We start from the raw sequence: 20619 nt of genomic DNA, 5'->3' as shown, positions 1-20619 counted from the left end.
GGAGAGTCCGAAGCCATCTTTCGGACTGTCATACCAGATGGCGGCGGGTCGAATTCTGAGGCATTCCGGAGCGGGGGCTGGCATTCTTCATCGCCGACCGCATACCATTCCAGCCAACGAGACCATAGTATTCTTACGCGTTGAAATCCTCACTCATTTGGCCTTCTCGATCGATTTCGATAATCCCGCGAGATTTTCTGTGCCCGTCCTGCTCACGCAAATCCTAAGCACCCTAGTCTGACCGTTTTTCTCGACTTACGTCCCGCCTGAGCTACTTCGACCACTGCTTTCACGCTGGGTCGCAGTGTATACATCGCGGAATGGGCACAGCGACGGCTCAAACCTGGCCCTAGAGTCAGACCTAAACGCGAGCAAGCCCTGCGGGCCAAAATGGACGTCGAACGCCGTGTCGAATTACCAGATGGACATCTTGTCAACCTTTCGCCACGGAACCAGCGCCAAACAGGTCCATGCCAACAACAATATCAAGCATATCGAGCAGACTATACCGTCACAGAATTATCCGCAACTCCCTCCTCACAGCCCAACTATCGACCCAGGCCATCCGAGCTTGGAGGCCCCCGAAGCCCACCAGACAACATGTTCCACAGATCAAAAGCAACCAAACTTCCTGCTCCCAAGGCCTTGAGTGAACGAGCTCGAGAGCAGCGTAATCAGACTCCCAGTCCTACCAGTATTCCCAAGCCATCCTCTGCGACCTACTCCTCCGGGGGATCTGCTGGCCGCTCCGGTGGACGAGATCAGTATTGGTCAAAGATCCGCGACAAATTTGAGAGAGATTCTCCTCTATCACAACGAGCTTCTTACGTGCGATCAAGAGAGAGTGATCAGAACAGCTCTCCAAGCCATGGTCATTCTCCCGCAAAGTAGACAATCTCGGGATGACCAACCCGTCGGCCGCAGGAGCAGTCCCAGGTCGGGTATCCCGAGCCCTAATGTTAATCAAGTCAGCGGCGCACAGAGCTCTCGTCACGAAGCACCTCGCAATTCAGAGGGCCAGCAAAAATGGAGAGAGAACGGAGACTCGTTGGTCAGCCTAGAGCTCAATGATACTCCTCCGCACCGATCGGATAGAACAGACACAGCCACCGACTCCAGTCCCCATTCCAATTCATCCATTTCTCCGTTGTCCGCTGAGGATAGTCTGACAGATTGGGAGGACAGATTCGTTGTCAATATGCCGAGCGCCAAAGATCCCAACCCACCTACAATGACTGCCCAGCAAATTGCTGAATACCAGAAGAGCATCGAGAGAGCACGCCACAAGGGCAAACGGAAGGTCGATCCACCCCTAGGACAGAGCCCACGCATTGGGTCACCAGCGGGAGAACAACGCCGTTCTCCACCAAGAGAGGATTCAATAGGTTCCTTTAGAGCCTATGACGGTGGTTCAGCCCAGCCTCCATCAGAGGGAGAGCACCCGTCCGCTCAGTCACAACAAGATCAGCAAAGCAAACAATCTCAACAGCGACCCCAGAGGCCGCAGGATTATTACAGTCCTGACGAGATTGGACAAAACCGGATCAGCACAATTTGGGAGGAATCGCCAACGAAGCAGCGAGAAAAACGAACCTCACAAACTACGGATGGTTCTTTTTTAGGCTGCAAGGAAATCAACGGGCCAGACACGAAAAATCCAGACGAGATTCTCCTTTTCGGATCTGGCGAAGACACCGGAAGCCTGCACCCTCGACCTCTCGCAGTCAGTGGGAGGAAGAGGCAGAAGGAGGAGAAGAAGAGCTCGGGCGGACACTCGGCGCCGCGCAGATCGGGAGACAGGAGCATCTTTCAAGAAGAGTGGGCAGAGGTTTCTCAGAATTCGAAACATGTCCCATGCTCGAAGCGGTCGTTGGTGACACTGTGTCAGGACCCTCGTTGTTCGGAACACGAGATACCGAGGACAGGCTCTCAGGGCTCAGAGAAGGAGAACTCCCGCCCTATCGAGAACCCAGCTCGGTCGACAGAGAAGCTGGAAGACACTCGTGGGGACGACGATGTGTTCATTATCATACCCACTATCACACGCACTATGATTCCCATGGTCGAGAAGAAACAGCCCGAGAAAAAGGCTTCGGCTCCCAAACCGCAAGGCCTTCGACGTCCTGGGGACACTGGTCAGTCCGGTACTGGAGAGGCAGTCAAGGCCGTCCGCGCGAAAGCTCAAGTCGTCTCTTCACCCTCAGGGCTTCGACCAGCAGCAGAACCGTTGCAGTCGAACTCAACCGGGCAATCCGTGGGGTCATCAAAAACAACACAGCCCAGCAGCATTCCAACGCCGAAAGAAGCTCACGGTGCCTCGAGAGACGTAAAGGAGACGAAACCCCCCAAGGAAGCGAAGACGAAAGATTTCAAGGAAATCAAGTTCGTGAAGGGCACAACCCCTGGGAAAATGTCCCCAGGAAAGGACAAGACCGACGTCGAGCGAAGCACAGCGTCCAGTTCTATTCGTGGGTTCATCCGTACCTCCGGGCTAGCAAGGTCAAGCGGACCCGTGAGATCTCCCACCGACAGTCTCGCTACCATCCTTCGAAACGGCACTGAGTCTCTGCGAAATCGGGCCGAGTCACTTCGCAACAGCCGCAAGGGTTCGCCCATCTCTCTTCCATCGCGCGACAATTCCGACTCATCTCGCTCCGAAAAGTCCTTCAAATCAGCCAAAGATTCCCCGAGGGCGACTCCGCCACCATCCATGCGGCCCTCTCCGAAGAGAGACTCGCCAGCTTCAAAGTTGTCATCTGTTGAAAGACCTCCTTCTGAAAGAAAACATTCATTCGAGAGATCTCCTCCGAGACCTGCTACCGAGAAAGCAGCGCCAACGGAGAACCCACCCGCTACGGAGAATTCACCACCTGGGAAGCTCTCCCGTGCTGAGCGGCTGGAGAAGTTCAAAGAGCAGGCTCGTATCCGTCGGGCTAATAAGATGGCGAATGAGAAAGGGGTCGACATCGCTGGGATCGCAGAGCTGGACGGTCACCAGGTTACTGGCCGTAAGAACAAACTCCAATCCAATATAACAGACGTCAACGACGTCTGCGAAGATTTGCATGAGCTGAACGCAAGAGAGAAGGACGACCATTCGAAAGAGAATATCAACCCCGTCGCTTTGTCAATGATCTTCGAGATTGTTGTTGTCGCCGTTACGAATATGCACAGACTTACTGTGCAGGTTACAGACAGTCCGTATGCCAAGTTTGTCGCGAGCAACGTTGTGAGCATGGTCCATCACTGCTACCGGGTCTTCAGCCGGGTTATCCATGCTGTTGCACAGTATCAAACAACTGGTGCTTGGCCCAAGGCGAAGGACGACAAAGCCATCAGCCGCTTCTTGGTCGAGCTGCTCCAGGCTGTTGTTTATCTGGCCATTCTTGGCTTCAGCACTCTGATCGTCTACCGGGCCGCTAGCTATGCCTTGCTTGTTGGAAGCTGGTTCTTGTGGCTTGCCAGGCCATTTGCTTGGGTCTTCAATTGTACTACTCGTGCTCTCATCATGTGAAGGGGGTCTGCAAGGGGGTCTGCACCTTGATACCCGTGGCCTTGGTGAGATTGTACTTTCACTGTACTTGCTAAGAAAGTTGGCATGTAAGAATGATTGTGTCTACTACGGAGTTTGGGGGGACCAGGGCGTTTTTACTTTGGCGTTTTCGATTTTACTCTTATTCTTTCGATCATTGGAATTCGAATACGTCCTCGCGGGGTTTCCATTCGTTGGTATTCTGTTATTCGTACTCAATCCATCCGATTTGAAATGTCTTCCTTTTGCTTGACACGTGCCCTGTAGACGTCTTCAGCTTTTGAATCATATCACGAACATGCCCTATTGACTCGACACTGCCGAGACGTGCCTCCCCCTGGTGCTAACAACTGTGGACCTGATTGAATCGATTGCATGATTAATTCAGCGCCTGGGCGGTATTGAAGGAATACTCTAGAGTTATGGATCTAAGGCTTCCAGGTCACCGTAGTCCGAGAATGCCATGATAGACGCACGTACGAATTCGCTAGGGTTTCGAAAGACGCAGTCGTACGAACGGTTACGGTCACAATTCTGTTCACTGTCTTCTGCCATGTCCCCTGGCTCAATAGGAGAGGATCACTGATATCTCAACCAGGTCTGACACACGCATACTAATTATCTTAAAATTCAGGGTCGCCGTGGGAATGTAGTCACAGGCCTGTGGAGAGTGGCATGGGAGGCGAGCTCTCATTAAACGTGCCGATCCAACGAGATTGTCCCCATTCATGTAGGACTCTGACCGCGCGAATCTGGCCAAGTCTCCCCGAAATTTCAAGGCCCGAGAAGGTAGGAAAATGTATGTCGATAATGTCTTGCCGTGCTCGTCTACCAGGCAGTGCATATCCGATGAGAACATTGGGTTGATCATGGCCTCTGTTGATCAGTTCCAGTCCTGTGATATGGACTTTCCCATCCATCATAGAAGACACCTCCCAATAGACCCCAAGACTGATCCAGTTGGAAGATACCGGGGCTACCTGTGTGTAGAATGCTGCTATCTCGAGATAAATGTTACGAGCACGTGCTCAGAAATATATGCTTAACCGGCCAATCAAAAAGGAATTATTTTTGGTCATGCATGGAACCAGTATAGAAGGTATACAAGTATACACACTGGAGTAGAGCAGCAGAGCACGGGTTTATGAAGAATTAGCCCCGATATCTTAAAGTGTCCTCAACGCCTACGCCCAGGAAACAGTCAAGACAAACCAATCAATCTTGATCTCTCCAGATATCCCCAGGGGGAAAAAGAAGACAGGGAAAGGGAAAGCAGGGCCTTCTCGTAGGCTGAAGCGGCAGGACAACAGCGCAGGGTCTACCAAACAAGGAATCTGCCATAGGGAAATTTCCATTAATATCAAGCCCCAAAAGCTAGCTAGAACATTGAAACGCTTCGTGATCGGTCAGTATGAAACTGCATTCTTTGCTTCCTTATCATGTTAGATTTAGATTTGAGATACATTACTTGGTAGCATTCGCCGGAGTATCTATAGATCAACACTGGAAGTTGCACATAAGCGCCAAAGTTTCCCCGTGTTGAATGTAGGGGAAACTTGGCTTTGTATTCTGTTTCTGATCAATTTGGTCTTATGGAAGGACGGTAGGCGCATGCCCAGTAGGAAACTCCACCATCCTAGTGTTGAAGAACCCTTTAACCAAAACATGTGGAGCGGAAAACATCAGCCAGGCTAGGAAACAAGCACCCAGCATTGGAGATCGAGCCAAGAAAGAGGAGAGAAGAAAAGTAGCAAATGAAAAACACCGCTGCCTGAAAGAAACCGGAACTTGTTGTAGCCGAAAACGATGAAATCTCGTTCTCGTCACGATCTATATCGGAAAAAGACAAGGACATGAAGATGAAGAAAATAGCTCACGAAGGAGCTGGATTATGTTGAAGTTTTTGAGGTCTTCTTTCCTTTTTTTTTTTCAGCCGTTATAACACAAAGTAAATGTCAAGATGGCCCGAGAACACAAGCACCGGGCTTTGTGGAGGGTGGCGAGAAGTGAGGAAATGAAGAAGACTGAGCGATGAAGCGTCGGTGTTAAAGAGACGGGGTATCGGTACAGGGAATGTGGGATGTTGAAATGAGAAAACAGAAGTGAACGCTCAGGAAGAAATCGTTGAGAGGTCTTCAATCGTGACGCCATGACACATTGCAAGGGGGCCCGGAAATCGGTGTTGGATGATTCCTTTCGGGACTAAAGTCGTTGAGTATCGTTGAGATAGGTGATGTTGAATTAGGTAGTAATCGTATTGAGTAGTGTTGACAAGGGTTGAAAGTGTGAGCCCGGTGTTGGATCCAGAGCATCGGGTTCAGTGAGAATGAAATGATGTGTTTTTAGTTTTTAGTCGCAGTGCCGTTCTGCTCTGCGGAGCCGTTGGTCTCCGACTTGCCAGGGAGCTCGACGTTGAGATCCTTGACTTCGAGGTCCTTGAACAATTCGAAAACGGAGTTGTTTCGGTGGAAGTCGTTGTCGACTAGAGTGTTTTCTGTTAGCCAAATGCTTTTCTCGATATACAAATCTGTCCTTCTTACCAATGTTGACCAGGTACCAGTCGTCCATGACCTGCTGAATCAACTTCCGACTAGGACTGGCGGAATCGTGACACTTGGACCAATCTTCACCCAGTCGGTACGCCTCGTCCTTCCAGGCCAGGAAACTAATCGTTTCGACGATGGTGGGTTGAATGATTTCTCGTCCGGCGAAAATACCCCAAGTCAGTGCGTTGGGGCTGTCATGAGTGTTGGTCCGTAGCTCGCCATTCTTCCGGATAGCGTGGTATGTCAGGTCATCGTTCTTTTCGATCCGAGCGACGAGCTCATCAATCAAGGAAGGTGGAACAAGAAGTTCCAGGTAGGCCTTCTGGTAGACGAAACCGTTCTTGGGACCCCATCCATAGATTGGGTGAGAAGACTTCACACCGTTGACAGCGGGCTGGGAGTTGATGGTCAAGAAACCTCTCCGGTTCAAGTCGACCAAGAGATCCTTGATGTCATTAGCCTCGGCGCTGATGGGACTGTCACTCCAGGGTAGTCGGTCCAGTTTGCCATCCAAGTAACGAATGAATATTTCGGAAAGATCCCTAATGGACTTGGGTTCTCCCCACAGCTTGATGTTCTGCTCGTTGGTACCCTTGAGCCGAACTCCATATGCATCAATCTCACCAAAGGCAGGTGATCGGGAATCGGTCCAGCGACCGTTCGGGTACTCGTCCCATGTTTGCGTGCGGGCAACGTATGAAGAATTTCGGTTGCGCCAAAAGACTGGTCGGACATCTTCCGTTCTCCGGCCCAGTGCAAGGGAGGGCCGCCATGGTAGAGCTCGTTGAATGGGAGCTTCTTCAGAAGGAGCGAGACCCAGCTCCTCCAACACGAGTTTAGTTGCCTGTGCCAAGTTCATGGTGTAGCTAATCCGGGGTTGTCAGCACGTGCTCTTGAAGACTACTGTAGGTCAAATGGAAGTGATCAAGTTCTCACTTACAAGTGGAGGTGGTTGATGCCGGAGGCCATCACCTTGCGACACATATCCGCAATCAAACGCTTGCCAATTTCTCGCACAGCAGCGTCGTCGTTCTTGACGGGCTCCAAGGCTTCCATCCACTCTGGCGGTACACGAGCCTTGGTCCAGTTGGATCGTCGAATGAAAGAAGCATATTGTTGGATGGGCATGATACCGGGGATGATCGGCACAGTGATGCCCTTAGCTCGGCACTTCTTCACCCATTCAATGAAAATGTCCACATCATAGAACATCTGTGTAATGATGAAAGTGCTACCAGCATCCACCTTCTCCTTCAAATGATCAATCAGGAGATCCACGTCCGGGTTGTCATCGGCACCTTCCGGGTAGCCTCCCACACCAATGTCGAAGTGATTGCCATACTTCTCGCGGATGTATTTCACCAGGTCCTTCGCATATCGGAATCCATTCTCTGTGGCCTCCCAGGTCTCCTTGTCACGAGGCGGGTCACCTCGCAGGGCCAGGATGTTGGTGCAGCCCGCCTTGTAGGCAGCCTGAAGAGCCTGGTCCACCTTCTCGAGAGGCATATCAGTGCAGGTCAGGTGCATGCATGTCTCCAAACCATAAACCGACTGAGCCACCCCGACCATCTCACAGGTTAGGTCAGAGAGATGACCGCCAGCACCCCACGTAATATCGATGAAGGAGGGACCCAAGGCATGCATGCGATCCATTCGGTCATAGAGGTTCTGTACACCCTGAGCGGTCTTGGGAGGGAAGAACTCAAAGGAGATGCTCGGCTCCCCCACAGCCTCCTTGCTCGCGAGCTTTTCTCGAATATGCATCGTGTCGCGTCAATCTACCCCGCGGTTTGTGTCAGCAGTCCAGTCTTGACAGAGACCAGTCAGGAAGGGCACAGAGGTATCGCCGCGTACAGATTCCTGAAAGAAAAAGAGACAAGAAACAGGTGTCTTACCAAGACTCAATGATCGAACGAATTGTTCGAAGCCTGTGGCACCTAAAGGTGTGCTAAATATGGGGCTGTTTTGCAGCGGGGCCTTCCGATCACCGGGATTCTCGACCAGTGTGCTGTAGCCCCCAAAAATGATGGCTTCTCACAGGCGAACGCCCAAAAAAGCCAACCCGAGGAAGGATTGTGAAAATGAAAGGGGGTTGTGGAGGCTCCGAGGGGGGAGTTGAGGGAAAAGAAAGATGAACGCTTTTTTGGGAGCGTTTGGAACTTTTGGCGGGGGAGGCCGGCGATCGGAGGCACGTGTTCTGCCCACTGAAGAAAGGGAATGGCTGGCACCAGAAGAGAGATAAGGAGCAATAGAACTACAAATGGACTGGCTATACGAGTCTACAAGTTCGTATCAGACTGCAATATCCTCATAGAAAGAATGGTGAAGATGGCATTGGGGATCACAATCTGCCCCTCTCCTGCCCCTCACTTTGGGAATTAAAAAAAGGCTCCGGGCCAAATTTCCTTTTGCGGCCGCCTCTCGCCCGCTACTTCTCGACCCATTTTGATCTTCAATTGTTCGCTGCTTTCTCGACATTCAGCCTCAACTTCTTTCTTGGCCACGCTCTTCCTCCCTCTTTTGATACCACTGGAGCGTTAGAATCGTCATCATGTCCGCTGCCACCATCCCTCCTCCCTCCGCCGATCAGGACTACAAGTCCACCCTACTGCCACTTCTGATCTCGAACAATGTCCTCTCTTTCGGTACTTACGTGCTGAAGTCCGGTCGCGAATCGCCTTACTTCTTCACCTCCTCCCTCCTGCACACTGCGCCTCTCCTGCGCGCCACTTCTGCCGCCTACGCGAGCGTTCTCTCTGCCGAGCCCTTCGTGACCACCGCCGCCGATGGCACCACCAAGCCCAACTTCGATATTATCTTCGGCCCCGCCTATAAGGGAATTCCCATCTGTGCCGCCGTCACAAACGAGCTCGCTGTTCGCGACTCGCTCTCTGGCTCGCCCAAGGGTACTTGGGACAACGTGAGCTACTCCTTCAACCGCAAGGAAGCCAAGGCACACGGCGAGGGTGGAAACATCGTCGGCGCTCCGCTGAAGGGTAAGCGGATTGTGATCGTCGACGATGTCATCACCGCCGGTACTGCACTGCGGGAGGCCGTTGGCATCATCCAGAAGGAGGGTGGCATTGTCGCCGGTGTTGTGGTCCTGCTGGACCGCGAGGAGCGGGTCAGTGATTCTGAACCCAAGAGCGCTATCGGAGTTGCCCAGCGGGACCTCGGCGGCAACATTCCCATTCGCTCGGTCATTGGTCTGCACGACTTGATCGAGAAATTGGGCGACAAGATTGGTGCCGCGGAAATCCAGCGGCTGAAGGACTACCGGGCTCGATACGGTGCGGAGTAAATTAGGCCGGAAATGAGAAACGATGTATGAGACTTTACAAAAACGAGGAGCTATCATACCAGGATAGCCTGGAGTTACTTCAATCTATTATACACTAAGACCTACGGTCTAACGCTATTTCGTTCTTTCTTCAGACATGCAAGCTACCTCTCTAGAGGCTACAATCGTCCTATATTTGGCCTCTGGGGATGAATGAATCGCAAGCAAAGCTTACCCACGAACAGGTAGGACGCGCCTCTGTCATCGGGGTTGCCAAACCCCGCCCCAATCGGGGCGTTGGGAACTCTATCGTTGTCTTGCCTTTCCACCGGTGTCTTGGTCTGTGTGAGAAACTTGGGTCATTTCTTCACCTATTTCAAGTAAATCATGACGCCACGAAGCCTATCTCTCCGGGTGTCTGAAGCACCCCTGGAGAACGTGTCGTACATGTCAGCCAAAGTCCCCGAGATCAACCATAATGTCTCGGACGAAGTCGATCTTACCGGCTATTCTAAGCTTGATCAAATCGTATCATGCAAGAACTTTGACTCCGGTGAGCATGAACACGAGTAATCCGGTAGATGAGTAGGCCAAAGTCACACAAAACACAACATATAGAGGTCCGTAGACCTCAAGCTAACGCCTCTGGCGTGTCCCGAAGATAGGGCAGGCGCTGTATACAAGGGGCTTGGAGAGAACCTGTCCCCTCGCCTAAGAAAAGAAGATCTGATCGCGCTCAGACCATATGTAGAGGGACCTTCTCAGGAAAGCGACGGTACAAGCAGCAGAATTTCACATCAAACATGCATGACCTCCACACTTCCGATGCTAAGGTTATGGCATGTAAAGGCTTTATATGGTTCTCTTCGACGGTTTGGGAATGATGGTTTTGTTTATTGACTGTGAGCAGACTTTATGGCTTGGAGACTCAAAATATACAGGGGAACGAGCCATTTCCAAAGGCTCCCAATTCCTACCCTCGACTATCGGGACTACCTGAATTTATATGTTGGCATCTCATTGGAGGGCTATGAACGTAAAGTTCGCCGCTTCCGACAGTCTCCCAGTGGCTGATTGTGTACCACAAAGCCTGTATACTATGGCACAAGCTTTGAATTTGGACCAGTCGTCAACGCGAGATATTGGTCTACTCCACCAATTTTTGGACGATAAATCCAATCGAATCCCAAAAATATGTGGAAAATATCGCCTCTCAACTTCGATCTCGACAGAAAATAGGGCGAGAATCAAATATCTGCCTAATGGACCATACGAAGCATTTTCAATATTGCGATGGAATCCACTGAGCATGGATGTATGTATCTTGCCAAATATGCGTATAATTAGGTACCAGGCGCATCTGAGCAGAATACCTTGACATTTTGTATTTGTTGTGCCGCATGTAGAGTACCATTATCTACTCTCCAATACACAAGCACTGCAGGACTCAACTCACATTCCAATTAAACATTTTATTAACGGGCCTGATTGCAGAAGGTTCTCTTGGGATACAGAGTGCAACAAAGTCGGGAAAATGTGATCGGCCTACCATGTTTCAAACTCAACAGGCCGTTGGTAATTTCTTCAACCGGTTATCGGAACGTAGCTTGCCTCTCGCATGCTTAGCCTGCTCTCTAGTGAGCAATCAGGAGAAGCCATTTGATCTTATACTATTAGAAGCAACTGCCCCGGTAGCAAAGCTCAAATCGGACAACGTGGCGCATGAGGAAATAGTTTTTATTGGTTTTTGCAAATACTCAAGTTCGTGCAGCTACGGCTGATGCAGCGAAGACAAGCTGATTCCCTGAATTTAGGATGACTAGGATACCGAAACACAGACCAATGGTAAATAATTGTAGATCTTGACTTCTAAGGAAGCTTTTCACAACAAGCCCGTTCCTAGTCAATTGTCCGAGCTTGTTGAAGATAACAGCATCGTCGCCGATAACTTAAGTTTGGAAAATCCGTTATTTTTGGCCAATTCCTATCGCCCAGTGGAATATCAAGAGGCAATTATCAGAGCTTTGGTTTAGTAATGCTACGCGGTAGGAGTCATCGAAGACAAGATAGAGGGACGAATATCCCAGTCACTGTGCTCCGCATTCCCTTGGGCGCCGATGCTACAGCAGTTGGAATGGCAATTTCAATCTATTTCGGAGGTCTGTAAATGGTAGCCCTTTAGACTGTAACCAAAAGGATTATTATACTCCTGAAGCATACTACAAGGATTGGACTCCTAAAGACTAACAATGGCTGGAATCATACTATATGCCACTCAATGGTAGTTGAGAACTCTCAAGAGCCCTCCACTCTCAATCCACGATATAGCGGCCGAAGTAGCATCTATAGGTATGCTGGATTAGCAACTTCTTCCTTGTTTCCTGCTCGTCGATGTTGAAATTCGACTGATCTTAAATCTCCGCTGCATGTACTGCACTTATCTATCTTGCCTATCTAGATCACCTCACCTCTTTACCTGCCATGGTGAGGTATTACGGTTCTCTGTGAGACATGCACTGCATGATATGCTCAATTCCCATTATCGAGACACCGGCTTTCCACTAAGGCCGCTCGTAATGCAAAAGACTATGGATGTTGCTGGGAGGCTTCGAGGAATACCGTCGTATCGTGGGACGGCCCCAAACTCCGCATCTAAGCACACAGTTCCTCAAGATAGCATCGGCCAACCATGACTGTTCATCGGCCCCGGGAAAGTTCCTGGTGTGTACCGAGCTCTTTGCCTCCTACAAACAGTTTTTTTCGATGTTCACCGTACCTTCCGGAGCTAGGCACCTCAGCCCCCATGTCACCTCTACTTTCAAAAGGGCGTGGAATATTTCGCCATTATACAGCTAACATAATCTGGGAGTAGTTAACACTTGGGACATAGTAAGTGGTGGAAATTTTGCCCTGTCACATCTCTTCTTATTTCTCGTACTCCGTCGATTCTCTTCTGGCTTTTTATTTCTATACAAAGTTTTCCACGCCATTTATTCTCTCTTTTTCACCTACTCTCTGCCTCAGTCAGCCTGGTCGACTGTCAAAATTTTTAATTGGGATCGACTCCGCTGGAGGTCCGCCATTGCACTCGGACATTCTCAGGCAGGACGCTTGGTTTTTTGATTCAAAGTGGCTGTTTCTTAAGTCGCTTTAGAGATATATTGCCTATTGACGGGTGAGTTTCCTTTCATTCCTAAGAAGCATCAAATCCCCGTGCAGATACGTCTTGAATTAACGTAATTGTCTGTTTTGCTCTTCTCTTGTCATCACCAACACCTCATGCATCCTCACCAAGTTCATAGCGATGTCAAAACTCCAAAAACTGACCACATGGCAGGGGATAACTCGATGTGAATATTAGCTTGCCCTTTTCTCATCTACAAAACTCATCGTTCTTGACATTTCACATGCTTTAAGCTTAAAAAAGATCCAGAGGATAGTTCACGCGGCGGAATTACCATGCATTGGAAGTGTGGAGGTGTAGTCCTCGTCCATCTCGCAGTGACAGGATTATGTTGGCCATACGATGAGTCTCTTACTTCCTACAATCTCAATGAAAACGAAAAAGCAACCAACCCTGCCGATTATTGGGGCGAATGGCCCAACCATACGTACTTCCCTTCCCCCGACAACTGGCGTTTTCCTATATATACTCTGTTTCTTGACCGTTTTGTTAACGGAGACCCCACCAATGACAATACCAACGGTACGCTATTGGAGCATGACTTAAACTCGAATCAGATGCGCCATGGTGGTGACGTGGTTGGTTTAGTGGACACCTTGGATTATTTGCAGGGGATGGGAATCAAGGTCTGCATGAACTTAGCATATGGTCCATGACTGCCATGTTTACTAACGCGTGACTTCTATTCAGGGTATTTATCTGGCTGGGACAGTCTTGATGAATCAACCATGGGGTTCCGATGGATACTCAGCCCTTGACACCACGCTGCTCGACCAGCACTTCGGAACAATTCAGACCTGGAGAGATGCTATTACCGAAATCCACAATCGAGGCATGTATGTGATTTTTGACAATACCGTTGCTACGTAAGTACATAATCGATTCTAGGTTTTACTTGAGAGCGGGGTATTGAGTTTCCAATCCAGCATGGGAGACCTGATCGGGTTTGAAGGTTATCTCAATACAACCACGCCGTTTTCACCATTAGAGCATAAAGCCCAGTGGAAGTCAGATCGCCGTTATGTTGATTTCCATTTCGGAAATGCCTACAACCAAACCTGTGAATATCCTCGCTTCTGGAATGAGACCGGCTTTCCCGTTGATGGGTATGTTGAAGAAGAGTTGAAAGGATGCTATAACAGTGATTTCGACCAATACGGCGATATTGAAGCATTCGGGGTTTATCCCGACTGGCAACGTGAACTAGCAAAGTTTGCCTCTGTTCAAGACCGTCTTCGCGAATGGGTACCTAGCGTCAGAGAACGTCTCATTAGACACTCATGCATCATTATTTCCTCTCTCGACATTGATGGTTTTCGATATGACAAAGCTACGCAGGCCACAGTCGATGCGCTAGGTGACATTTCTGGGGCCTATAGAGAATGTGCTCGGCATTTTGGCAAACCCAACTTTTTCTTGCCAGGGGAGATTACCGTTGGAAACACTCTAGGTTCGGTCTTTCTTGGCCGTGGCCGTCAGCCTGATATGCTTCCCAAGACATTAGACGAAGCCTTTCAGTTAACAAACTCATCAGACTCAACCTTCTTCCTTCGAGGTGAGAACCAACAAGCTATTGATGGCTCTGCTTTTCATTATTCAATCTACCGATCTCTCACTCGATTTTTGGGTATGGATGGAAACCTGGCAGCCGGCTACGATATCCCAGTCAACTGGACTGAAGCGTGGTACGAGATGGTCCTTACCAATGACTTAATCAACGCAAATAATGGAAAGTTTGACCCGCGTCATCTGTATGGTGTGACAAATCAGGATGTATTCCGCTGGCCGACTGTTGAAATGGGCATTGAGAGACATCTTCTCGGACTCTTCATCACAACGCTGCATTTACCAGGTATACCATTATTGCTATGGGGTGAAGAGCAGGCATTCTACATTCTTGATGCGACAGCTTCAAACTATATTTACGGTAGGCAAGCCATGTCACCAGCAACTGCATGGAAGACTCATGGTTGCTTTGAACTGATTTCGGAACAATATTTCAACTGGCCGATCAAATCCGGGCGATTAGGGTGTCACGATGAGACCGCCACATATGATCACCGGGATCCTTCCCATTTCATGCGAAATATCATCAAGCACATGTATCAGATGAGAGAGGACTTCCCTGCTCTCAATGATGGCTGGTGGATACAATTGCTGTCGAATCAGACCCACGATATCTACTACCCGGGCTCGAATGGTTTACCTACAGAGACAGGAATGTGGTCTGTCCTACGTAGTCCTTACTATCAAGGGCAGAACCTTGGAGAATCTGGAAACCAGACCATCTGGTTTGTCTATCAAAATGACAACAAGACGGTGACTTACGACTTTGACTGCTCCAATCCAGATGCAGCCCTTGTTGCTCCATTTGACACCAACACCACTGTGAAAAATCTCTTCTATCCACACGACGAACTTACTCTCAAAGACAGTGCAATAAGACTGCATCTCAATGGATCACAAGAACCAAATGGTTGTCTTGACAGCATCACGCTCCAACCTTATGGATTCAGGGCCTACGTTCCGAAAGAGAAATTTGTACCTCCCCGTCCGATGATCACGAAATTTACCCCTGGGCATGACATTCCTGTACGCTCTAAGGTCGCCCCTGGGCAACTTGAGAGTCTTGATATTGGCTTGTATTTCTCAACAGAGATGAACTGCACAATGGTCTCACAAGCAATCTCCTTCGAGTCATCAACCGAAACTGGGGTCATCCCGTCCATTGACTTGGGTACTGTCGACTGCGGGGCTATCGTTACTGACAAAGTGTCATATTCCGGTCAAATCCCAGCAACTTGGGCATGGACAGCCACTCTGACCAACGTGGAAAACGGAATCCACAGGCTCACTGTCCGGAATGCGACCAGCATCGATGGGCGTACCACCAATGCCATCGATCACTTTTTGATTAGGATCGGCCAACGTGATAACCCGATGATCTTCACCTCTGCCAATTATTCCACGAGCCTTCTTCATGAGCGGGAAGACGGTTCTCTGTATGTCCAGCAACATGCAGCTGGAGCAGATATGTATCGCTACTCGACTAACTGGGGCAGTTCATTCAGCGACTGGCTTCCATACTACGGAGGAAACCTGTCCATCAAAGAGCAACATTGGTCCGGGACGAAGAAACAGCGATGGAAGGGGAAACACGTCCGTGTCGAATACTGGAGCCGCCTCACAGGGAGTAGTGATTATTTCCAAGAGGGAGATGGTCCCGATTGGAACTCCAATGTCCCTCGTCGATTCCCTCATATGTTTTTCAATGGGCCTTTCAATGAATACGGGTATGATGCTGGTCTCCCAAATGTAGTGAAACAAGATAGCGACGGTCTATGGAAATTCCGCTTCATGGCGGAATGGCCCACTCAGGGTCAACTCAACGTTTGGGGTATTAATCCTGACGGCAAACCTGATCAGAGCTACATATTTGGGGATGCAGATGGCGACTCAGTTCTCGATCGTCTACCACCATCTTCTCGTACTGCGACGACGATAAATATTACTGAACATCCACCAGATCCACACTTGGCCTGGAGAATACACATCGATGATGCAACTCTACGATTCAAGTTGGTTCCAGCAGGCTCGAAATACGTGCAGATGGCCCTCTTCTTCCTGCTATGGATTGTTCCGGTGATTACGGCTACAACTTGTGCCTACATATTCAAGAAGACGTTCTACAGGATTAAGTTCAACCAGGTTGGTGTGACCGAAAAGAAGACCCTAATATCCCTTGATATTCTTAAGAGATTCAAGGCAGACGGTAATGGAGAGCCTCGAAGTCTAATTGCACGACTGGCGAACAAGTCAAGGTTCCTCCAAAGCACCTCTGCCTTTGGCAATCGCGCCTCCCACAAACGAAAGGTCCTCGTCGCGACCATGGAGTATGATATTGACGACTGGGGAATCAGAATCAAAATTGGCGGCTTGGGCGTCATGGCCCAGCTCATGAGCAAGCAACTTGGCCACCTAGATCTTATTTGGGTCATTCCATGCGTCGGGGGAATACAATACCCGGTTGACAGGCCCGCTGAATCGATGTTTGTCATGATTCTTGGGAACTCCTACGAAGTGAAGATTCAGTACCACGTTTTGAGAAATATTACCTATGTCCTTCTCGATGCGCCAGTATTTCGTCAACAGTCCGCCAAGGAACCCTATCCTGCTCGAATGGATGATCTCGATAGCGCGATCTATTATTCAGCTTGGAACCAGTGCATTGCCCAGGCACTGAAGCGGTTCCCGGTTGATTTATATCACATCAACGACTACCATGGCGCAATTGCGACTCTGTATCAATTACCTGAGACCATTCCAATCTGCCTTTCCCTTCATAACGCAGAATTCCAGGGCCTATGGCCGATGCGCACACAGAAAGAAAAGAGCGAGGTGTGCTCCGTCTTCAATCTCGATATGGAAGTTGCCGCGCGCTACGTTCAGTTCGGCGAAGTCTTCAATCTGCTTCACGCTGGTGCGAGCTACTTGCGTCTTCATCAGCAAGGCTTTGGCGCTGTTGGTGTATCCAAGAAATATGGCAAGAGATCCTATGCACGCTATCCTATCTTCTGGGGCCTGGGAAAAGTTGGAAACTTGCCAAATCCTGACCCCTCGGACACGGGGGAGTGGAATAAAGAGTTACCAAAAGAGAATGAAATTAGTGTCGATGGGGACTACGAAGTCCGGCGGGCCGAATTCAAGCGTCAAGCACAGGAATGGGCTGGTCTACAACAGATACCTAATGCCGATCTCATGGTGTTCGTGGGCAGATGGTCTATGCAAAAGGGCATTGATCTGATTGCAGATGTCATGCCTAGCGTTCTCGAATCTCGACTTAATGTCCAGTTAATCTGTGTGGGACCCGTTATCGATCTATACGGAAAGTTTGCAGCATTAAAGCTGGAACGCATGATGAAGCTCTATCCAGGGCGCGTGTTCTCACGTTCACAATTCACGGTCTTACCCCCATTCATCTTTTCCGGTGTAGAATTTGCGTTGATTCCATCTCGCGACGAACCGTTTGGTCTTGTTGCGGTTGAGTTCGGTCGCAAAGGTGCTCTCGGTATCGGTGCTCGAGTAGGTGGACTTGGACAGATGCCCGGATGGTGGTATACGGTTGAGTCAACGACGACATCTCACCTTCTCAAGCAGTTCAAACATGCTATTGACAGTGCTTTGAGTTCTAAACCTGAGACCAGGGCCATGATGCGTGCGAGGTCAGCTAAACAGCGCTTCCCTGTGGCCCAATGGATCGAAGACCTGGAAATTCTCCAGTCGACGGCGATTCGGGTTCATGACAAGGAACGGGCAAAGACTCAGGCGCAATCAAATGCCGTTCCCTCTACATATAACGCTATCTATGGAATGATGACACCACAGGCTGCTGGGTCTGGTAGGTCTGGCGCGTCGAGTGGTACCTTAACTCCACTGCCACGGTCATCCAGTCGCCCAGAGACGATGGCCTCTTTGCAACGAAGCTCTATCATCTACAGCCGTGACCCAAGTCCCGGAGAAGGGAGGCCAAAGTCAGGTCTCAGTCGGCATCTTTCATTTGGTATGAGTGTCGGCCCACGACCACTCTCGGCTCCTTTGGAAAGTCGTGGACGCAGAGACCATGGGAAAGCAAGTGTGATGGAGACAGAGGAAATGCAGAATGGAGGATCACCGGACACCGAAGATGAAAGCGACGATGAGATGATGTCCACTTGCTACGGCGATGAGGAATATCCGATGGCAGGTGACTCTACTGAAAGAGGACGCCGGATGGAAAGTTCCTCCCAAGCTCCTCTATCTCCCGGAATATTTCTTCCCAAGGAGCTTCTTTCAGCCCGGCATTCAAGTCAGGGCTCTGTTCTCGGTCGATCCATCGGCAGTCCTTCTAGCTCGACCGCACCCAGTATAATAGGAAGCGAAGACACTCTTCTGCCTCCATCAAGACCTTGGGCAGAGGCTGGAAATCGGCTGAGTAACGCTTCAGTGCTATCTGTGGACTCTGTCGTCGGAGACAAGAAAGATTATAAACTGCAAAAAGTCGACCCGTTCTTCACAGACAGCAATGGAGAATACTACAGAGCCTTCGAAAAGAAACTCGAAGACTTGAATGGCTCAAACTCCGACTCTCAGCTCTGTATTGAGCAGTTCCTCGAAAAAAGCGAGAAGAAATGGTTTGATCGATTCCGAGATGCGCGTCTTGGCCGCAATCAATCTCCAGCCCCTTCAATGCAGACTGGGAAAGGAGGAGGAAGAGGTTCCCCTCCGGATTCCATCACCAACGACGATACAACGTCCCACGAGAGCGGTGGACCGGAGAGAAAGGCAGACGATGAATTCCACCTTGGAGATGACTACGTGCCGCCTACTGGTTTGAAGAAGTGGATGCAGATGCGTATTGGTGACTGGCCCGTTTACTCCTTATTCCTCGGTCTCGGCCAGATTATTGCTGCCAATTCCTACCAAATTACCCTTTTGACAGGAGAAGTTGGCCAAAGCGAGGCAAAATTGTATGGTATTGCCACAGTATACTTGATAACGTCAATCCTGTGGTGGCTTTTCTTCCGTTTCTGCAAGTCCATCCTGGTTCTCACAGTTCCATGGTTCTTATACGGAACTGCATTCTTGATCATTGGCGTTGCTCACTTCGAGCCTAACTCCTTCACCCGGGGCTGGATACAAAATATCGGCAGTGGTGTCTATGCTGCAGCCTCATCCAGCGGTTCGATCTTCTTTGCGCTCAACTTCGGCGACGAAAGCGGCGCCCCAGTTAAGAAATGGGTGTTCCGTGCCTGTTTGATTCAGGGCACGCAGCAGGCCTACGTGATAGCTCTCTGGTACTGGGGCTCCACGTTGACGAAAGCCTCCAACGCTGGGATTCTGGACGCACAGGGCAATATCACAAATACGTGGAGAATGACAGCCATCTGTACACCGATCACTACCTTCCTGTGGGGCATCGGTCTGCTGGTTTATTTCGGCTTGCCGAACTATTACCGGCAGACTCCTGGCAAGGTTCCGTCATTCTACAAATCAGTCTTCCGGCGCAAGATCGTGCTGTGGAATTGGGTGGTCGTCATTCTCCAAAACTTCTTTTTGAGTGCTCCCTATGGTCGTAACTGGAACTGTATGAATGCATGCGGCCGCTCTATACAAAGTCTCTCTGCTAACCCGCTTCCCTTTTAGTCTTTTGGATCTCCAACCATGCCAAGCCATGGCAGATCCTTTGCCTTTGCGTCGTCTTCTTCGGATTTGTCTGGATAGCTATTCTCTTGCTACTTGCCTGGGTATCCAAATCACACAGTTGGATCTTACCTATCGTGGCCTGTGGACTTGGGGCGCCCCGATGGGCACAAATATGGTGGGGAACATCAGGGTCCGGCCTTTTCCTTCCATGGGCAGGGAGCTATGTCTCCGGGGCACTGGTCTCACGAAGTCTCTGGCTATGGCTCGGCGTGATGGATGCCTTACAGGGTCTCGGCTTTGGCATGATCCTCTTGCAGACCCTCACCCGTATGCATATCTGTTTCACACTACTTGTATCGCAGGTCATCGGTTCTCTTGCGACCATTTGTGCAAGAGCATTTGCGCCGAATAGGATTGGGCCCGGGCCTATATCACCGGATATCACGGCTGGAGCTGGTGCACTGGCTAATGCATGGTTCTGGATTGCCTTGATCTTCCAATTGATGATATGGTAAGTTACTGATCCTCTGGAGCAATTCAATCCTGCTTTTAATGGTCTTGTTGCTAATGATTCCTTTTGATTCTAATAGTGGTGGCTTCCTTCTCTTCTTCCGGCGTGAGCAACTTTCCAAACCTTAGCTGTCATGGAAGGAAACGGGCAAGGCTACACAGTGTGGTTGAACAGGATTTTTGTTGTTGTTCGTGTTGTTTTTGTAATCTCTTACTTCAAGCCTTATTTGTCTGGCTATTCTCTATTTCGATAGTATCTAATGTAATGGCATTTTCTCTCATGTGCAATTCTTAGATATTGGCTCTACAAGAATGTACTGAAGAGAAATCCATGGAAGCCTTATTTTGAGATTCATAATTCATTCTCATTGAGATTCGTAGGTTA

The 20619-nt window shown here is 49.7% G+C and overlaps 6 protein-coding genes across 6 annotated transcripts; 5 read left to right on the top strand and 1 right to left on the bottom strand.

The window, feature by feature from the left end:
- Nucleotides 1-390: 390 nt before the first annotated feature.
- N7458_008457 (uncharacterized protein) lies at nt 391-891 on the top strand (the record flags this gene model as incomplete). Its single annotated transcript, XM_056911839.1, has 1 exon — nt 391-891. The coding sequence occupies one exon, from the start codon at nt 391-393 to the stop codon at nt 889-891; it is 501 nt and encodes a 166-aa protein (XP_056764665.1).
- N7458_008456 (putative NTP binding protein) lies at nt 869-3514 on the top strand (the record flags this gene model as incomplete). Its single annotated transcript, XM_056911838.1, has 1 exon — nt 869-3514. The coding sequence occupies one exon, from the start codon at nt 869-871 to the stop codon at nt 3512-3514; it is 2646 nt and encodes an 881-aa protein (XP_056764664.1).
- Nucleotides 3515-5874: 2360 nt separating this feature from the next.
- N7458_008455 (methylenetetrahydrofolate reductase (NAD(P)H) MET13) lies at nt 5875-7842 on the bottom strand (the record flags this gene model as incomplete). The annotated part of the gene is made up of 3 exons (XM_056911837.1): nt 5875-6014; nt 6073-6944; nt 7019-7842. The coding sequence occupies 3 exons, from the start codon at nt 7840-7842 to the stop codon at nt 5875-5877; spliced, it is 1836 nt and encodes a 611-aa protein (XP_056764663.1).
- A 787-nt stretch (nt 7843-8629) lies between these two features.
- Nucleotides 8630-9379, top strand: N7458_008454 (orotate phosphoribosyltransferase; the record flags this gene model as incomplete). Its single annotated transcript, XM_056911836.1, has 1 exon — nt 8630-9379. The coding sequence occupies one exon, from the start codon at nt 8630-8632 to the stop codon at nt 9377-9379; it is 750 nt and encodes a 249-aa protein (XP_056764662.1).
- A 366-nt stretch (nt 9380-9745) lies between these two features.
- On the top strand, nt 9746-9931 carry N7458_008453 (uncharacterized protein; the record flags this gene model as incomplete). The annotated part of the gene is made up of 1 exon (XM_056911835.1): nt 9746-9931. One exon carries the CDS (start codon nt 9746-9748, stop codon nt 9929-9931), a length of 186 nt encoding a protein of 61 aa, XP_056764661.1.
- Nucleotides 9932-12817: 2886 nt separating this feature from the next.
- On the top strand, nt 12818-20363 carry ags2 (alpha-1,3-glucan synthase Ags2; the record flags this gene model as incomplete). Its single annotated transcript, XM_056911834.1, has 5 exons — nt 12818-13168; nt 13233-13408; nt 13469-19665; nt 19725-20235; nt 20315-20363. 5 exons carry the CDS (start codon nt 12818-12820, stop codon nt 20361-20363), a joined length of 7284 nt encoding a protein of 2427 aa, XP_056764660.1.
- Between the last annotated feature and the right edge of the window lie 256 nt (nt 20364-20619).

This window comes from Penicillium daleae, assembly GCF_028827525.1.
Source record: "Penicillium daleae strain IBT 16125 chromosome Unknown utg000007l_segment0_segment0, whole genome shotgun sequence".
Taxonomy (NCBI): Eukaryota; Fungi; Ascomycota; class Eurotiomycetes; order Eurotiales; family Aspergillaceae; genus Penicillium; species Penicillium daleae.
The sequence above is the reverse complement of the archived record's forward strand: the minus strand, read 5'-3'. Positions and strand labels throughout refer to the sequence as shown.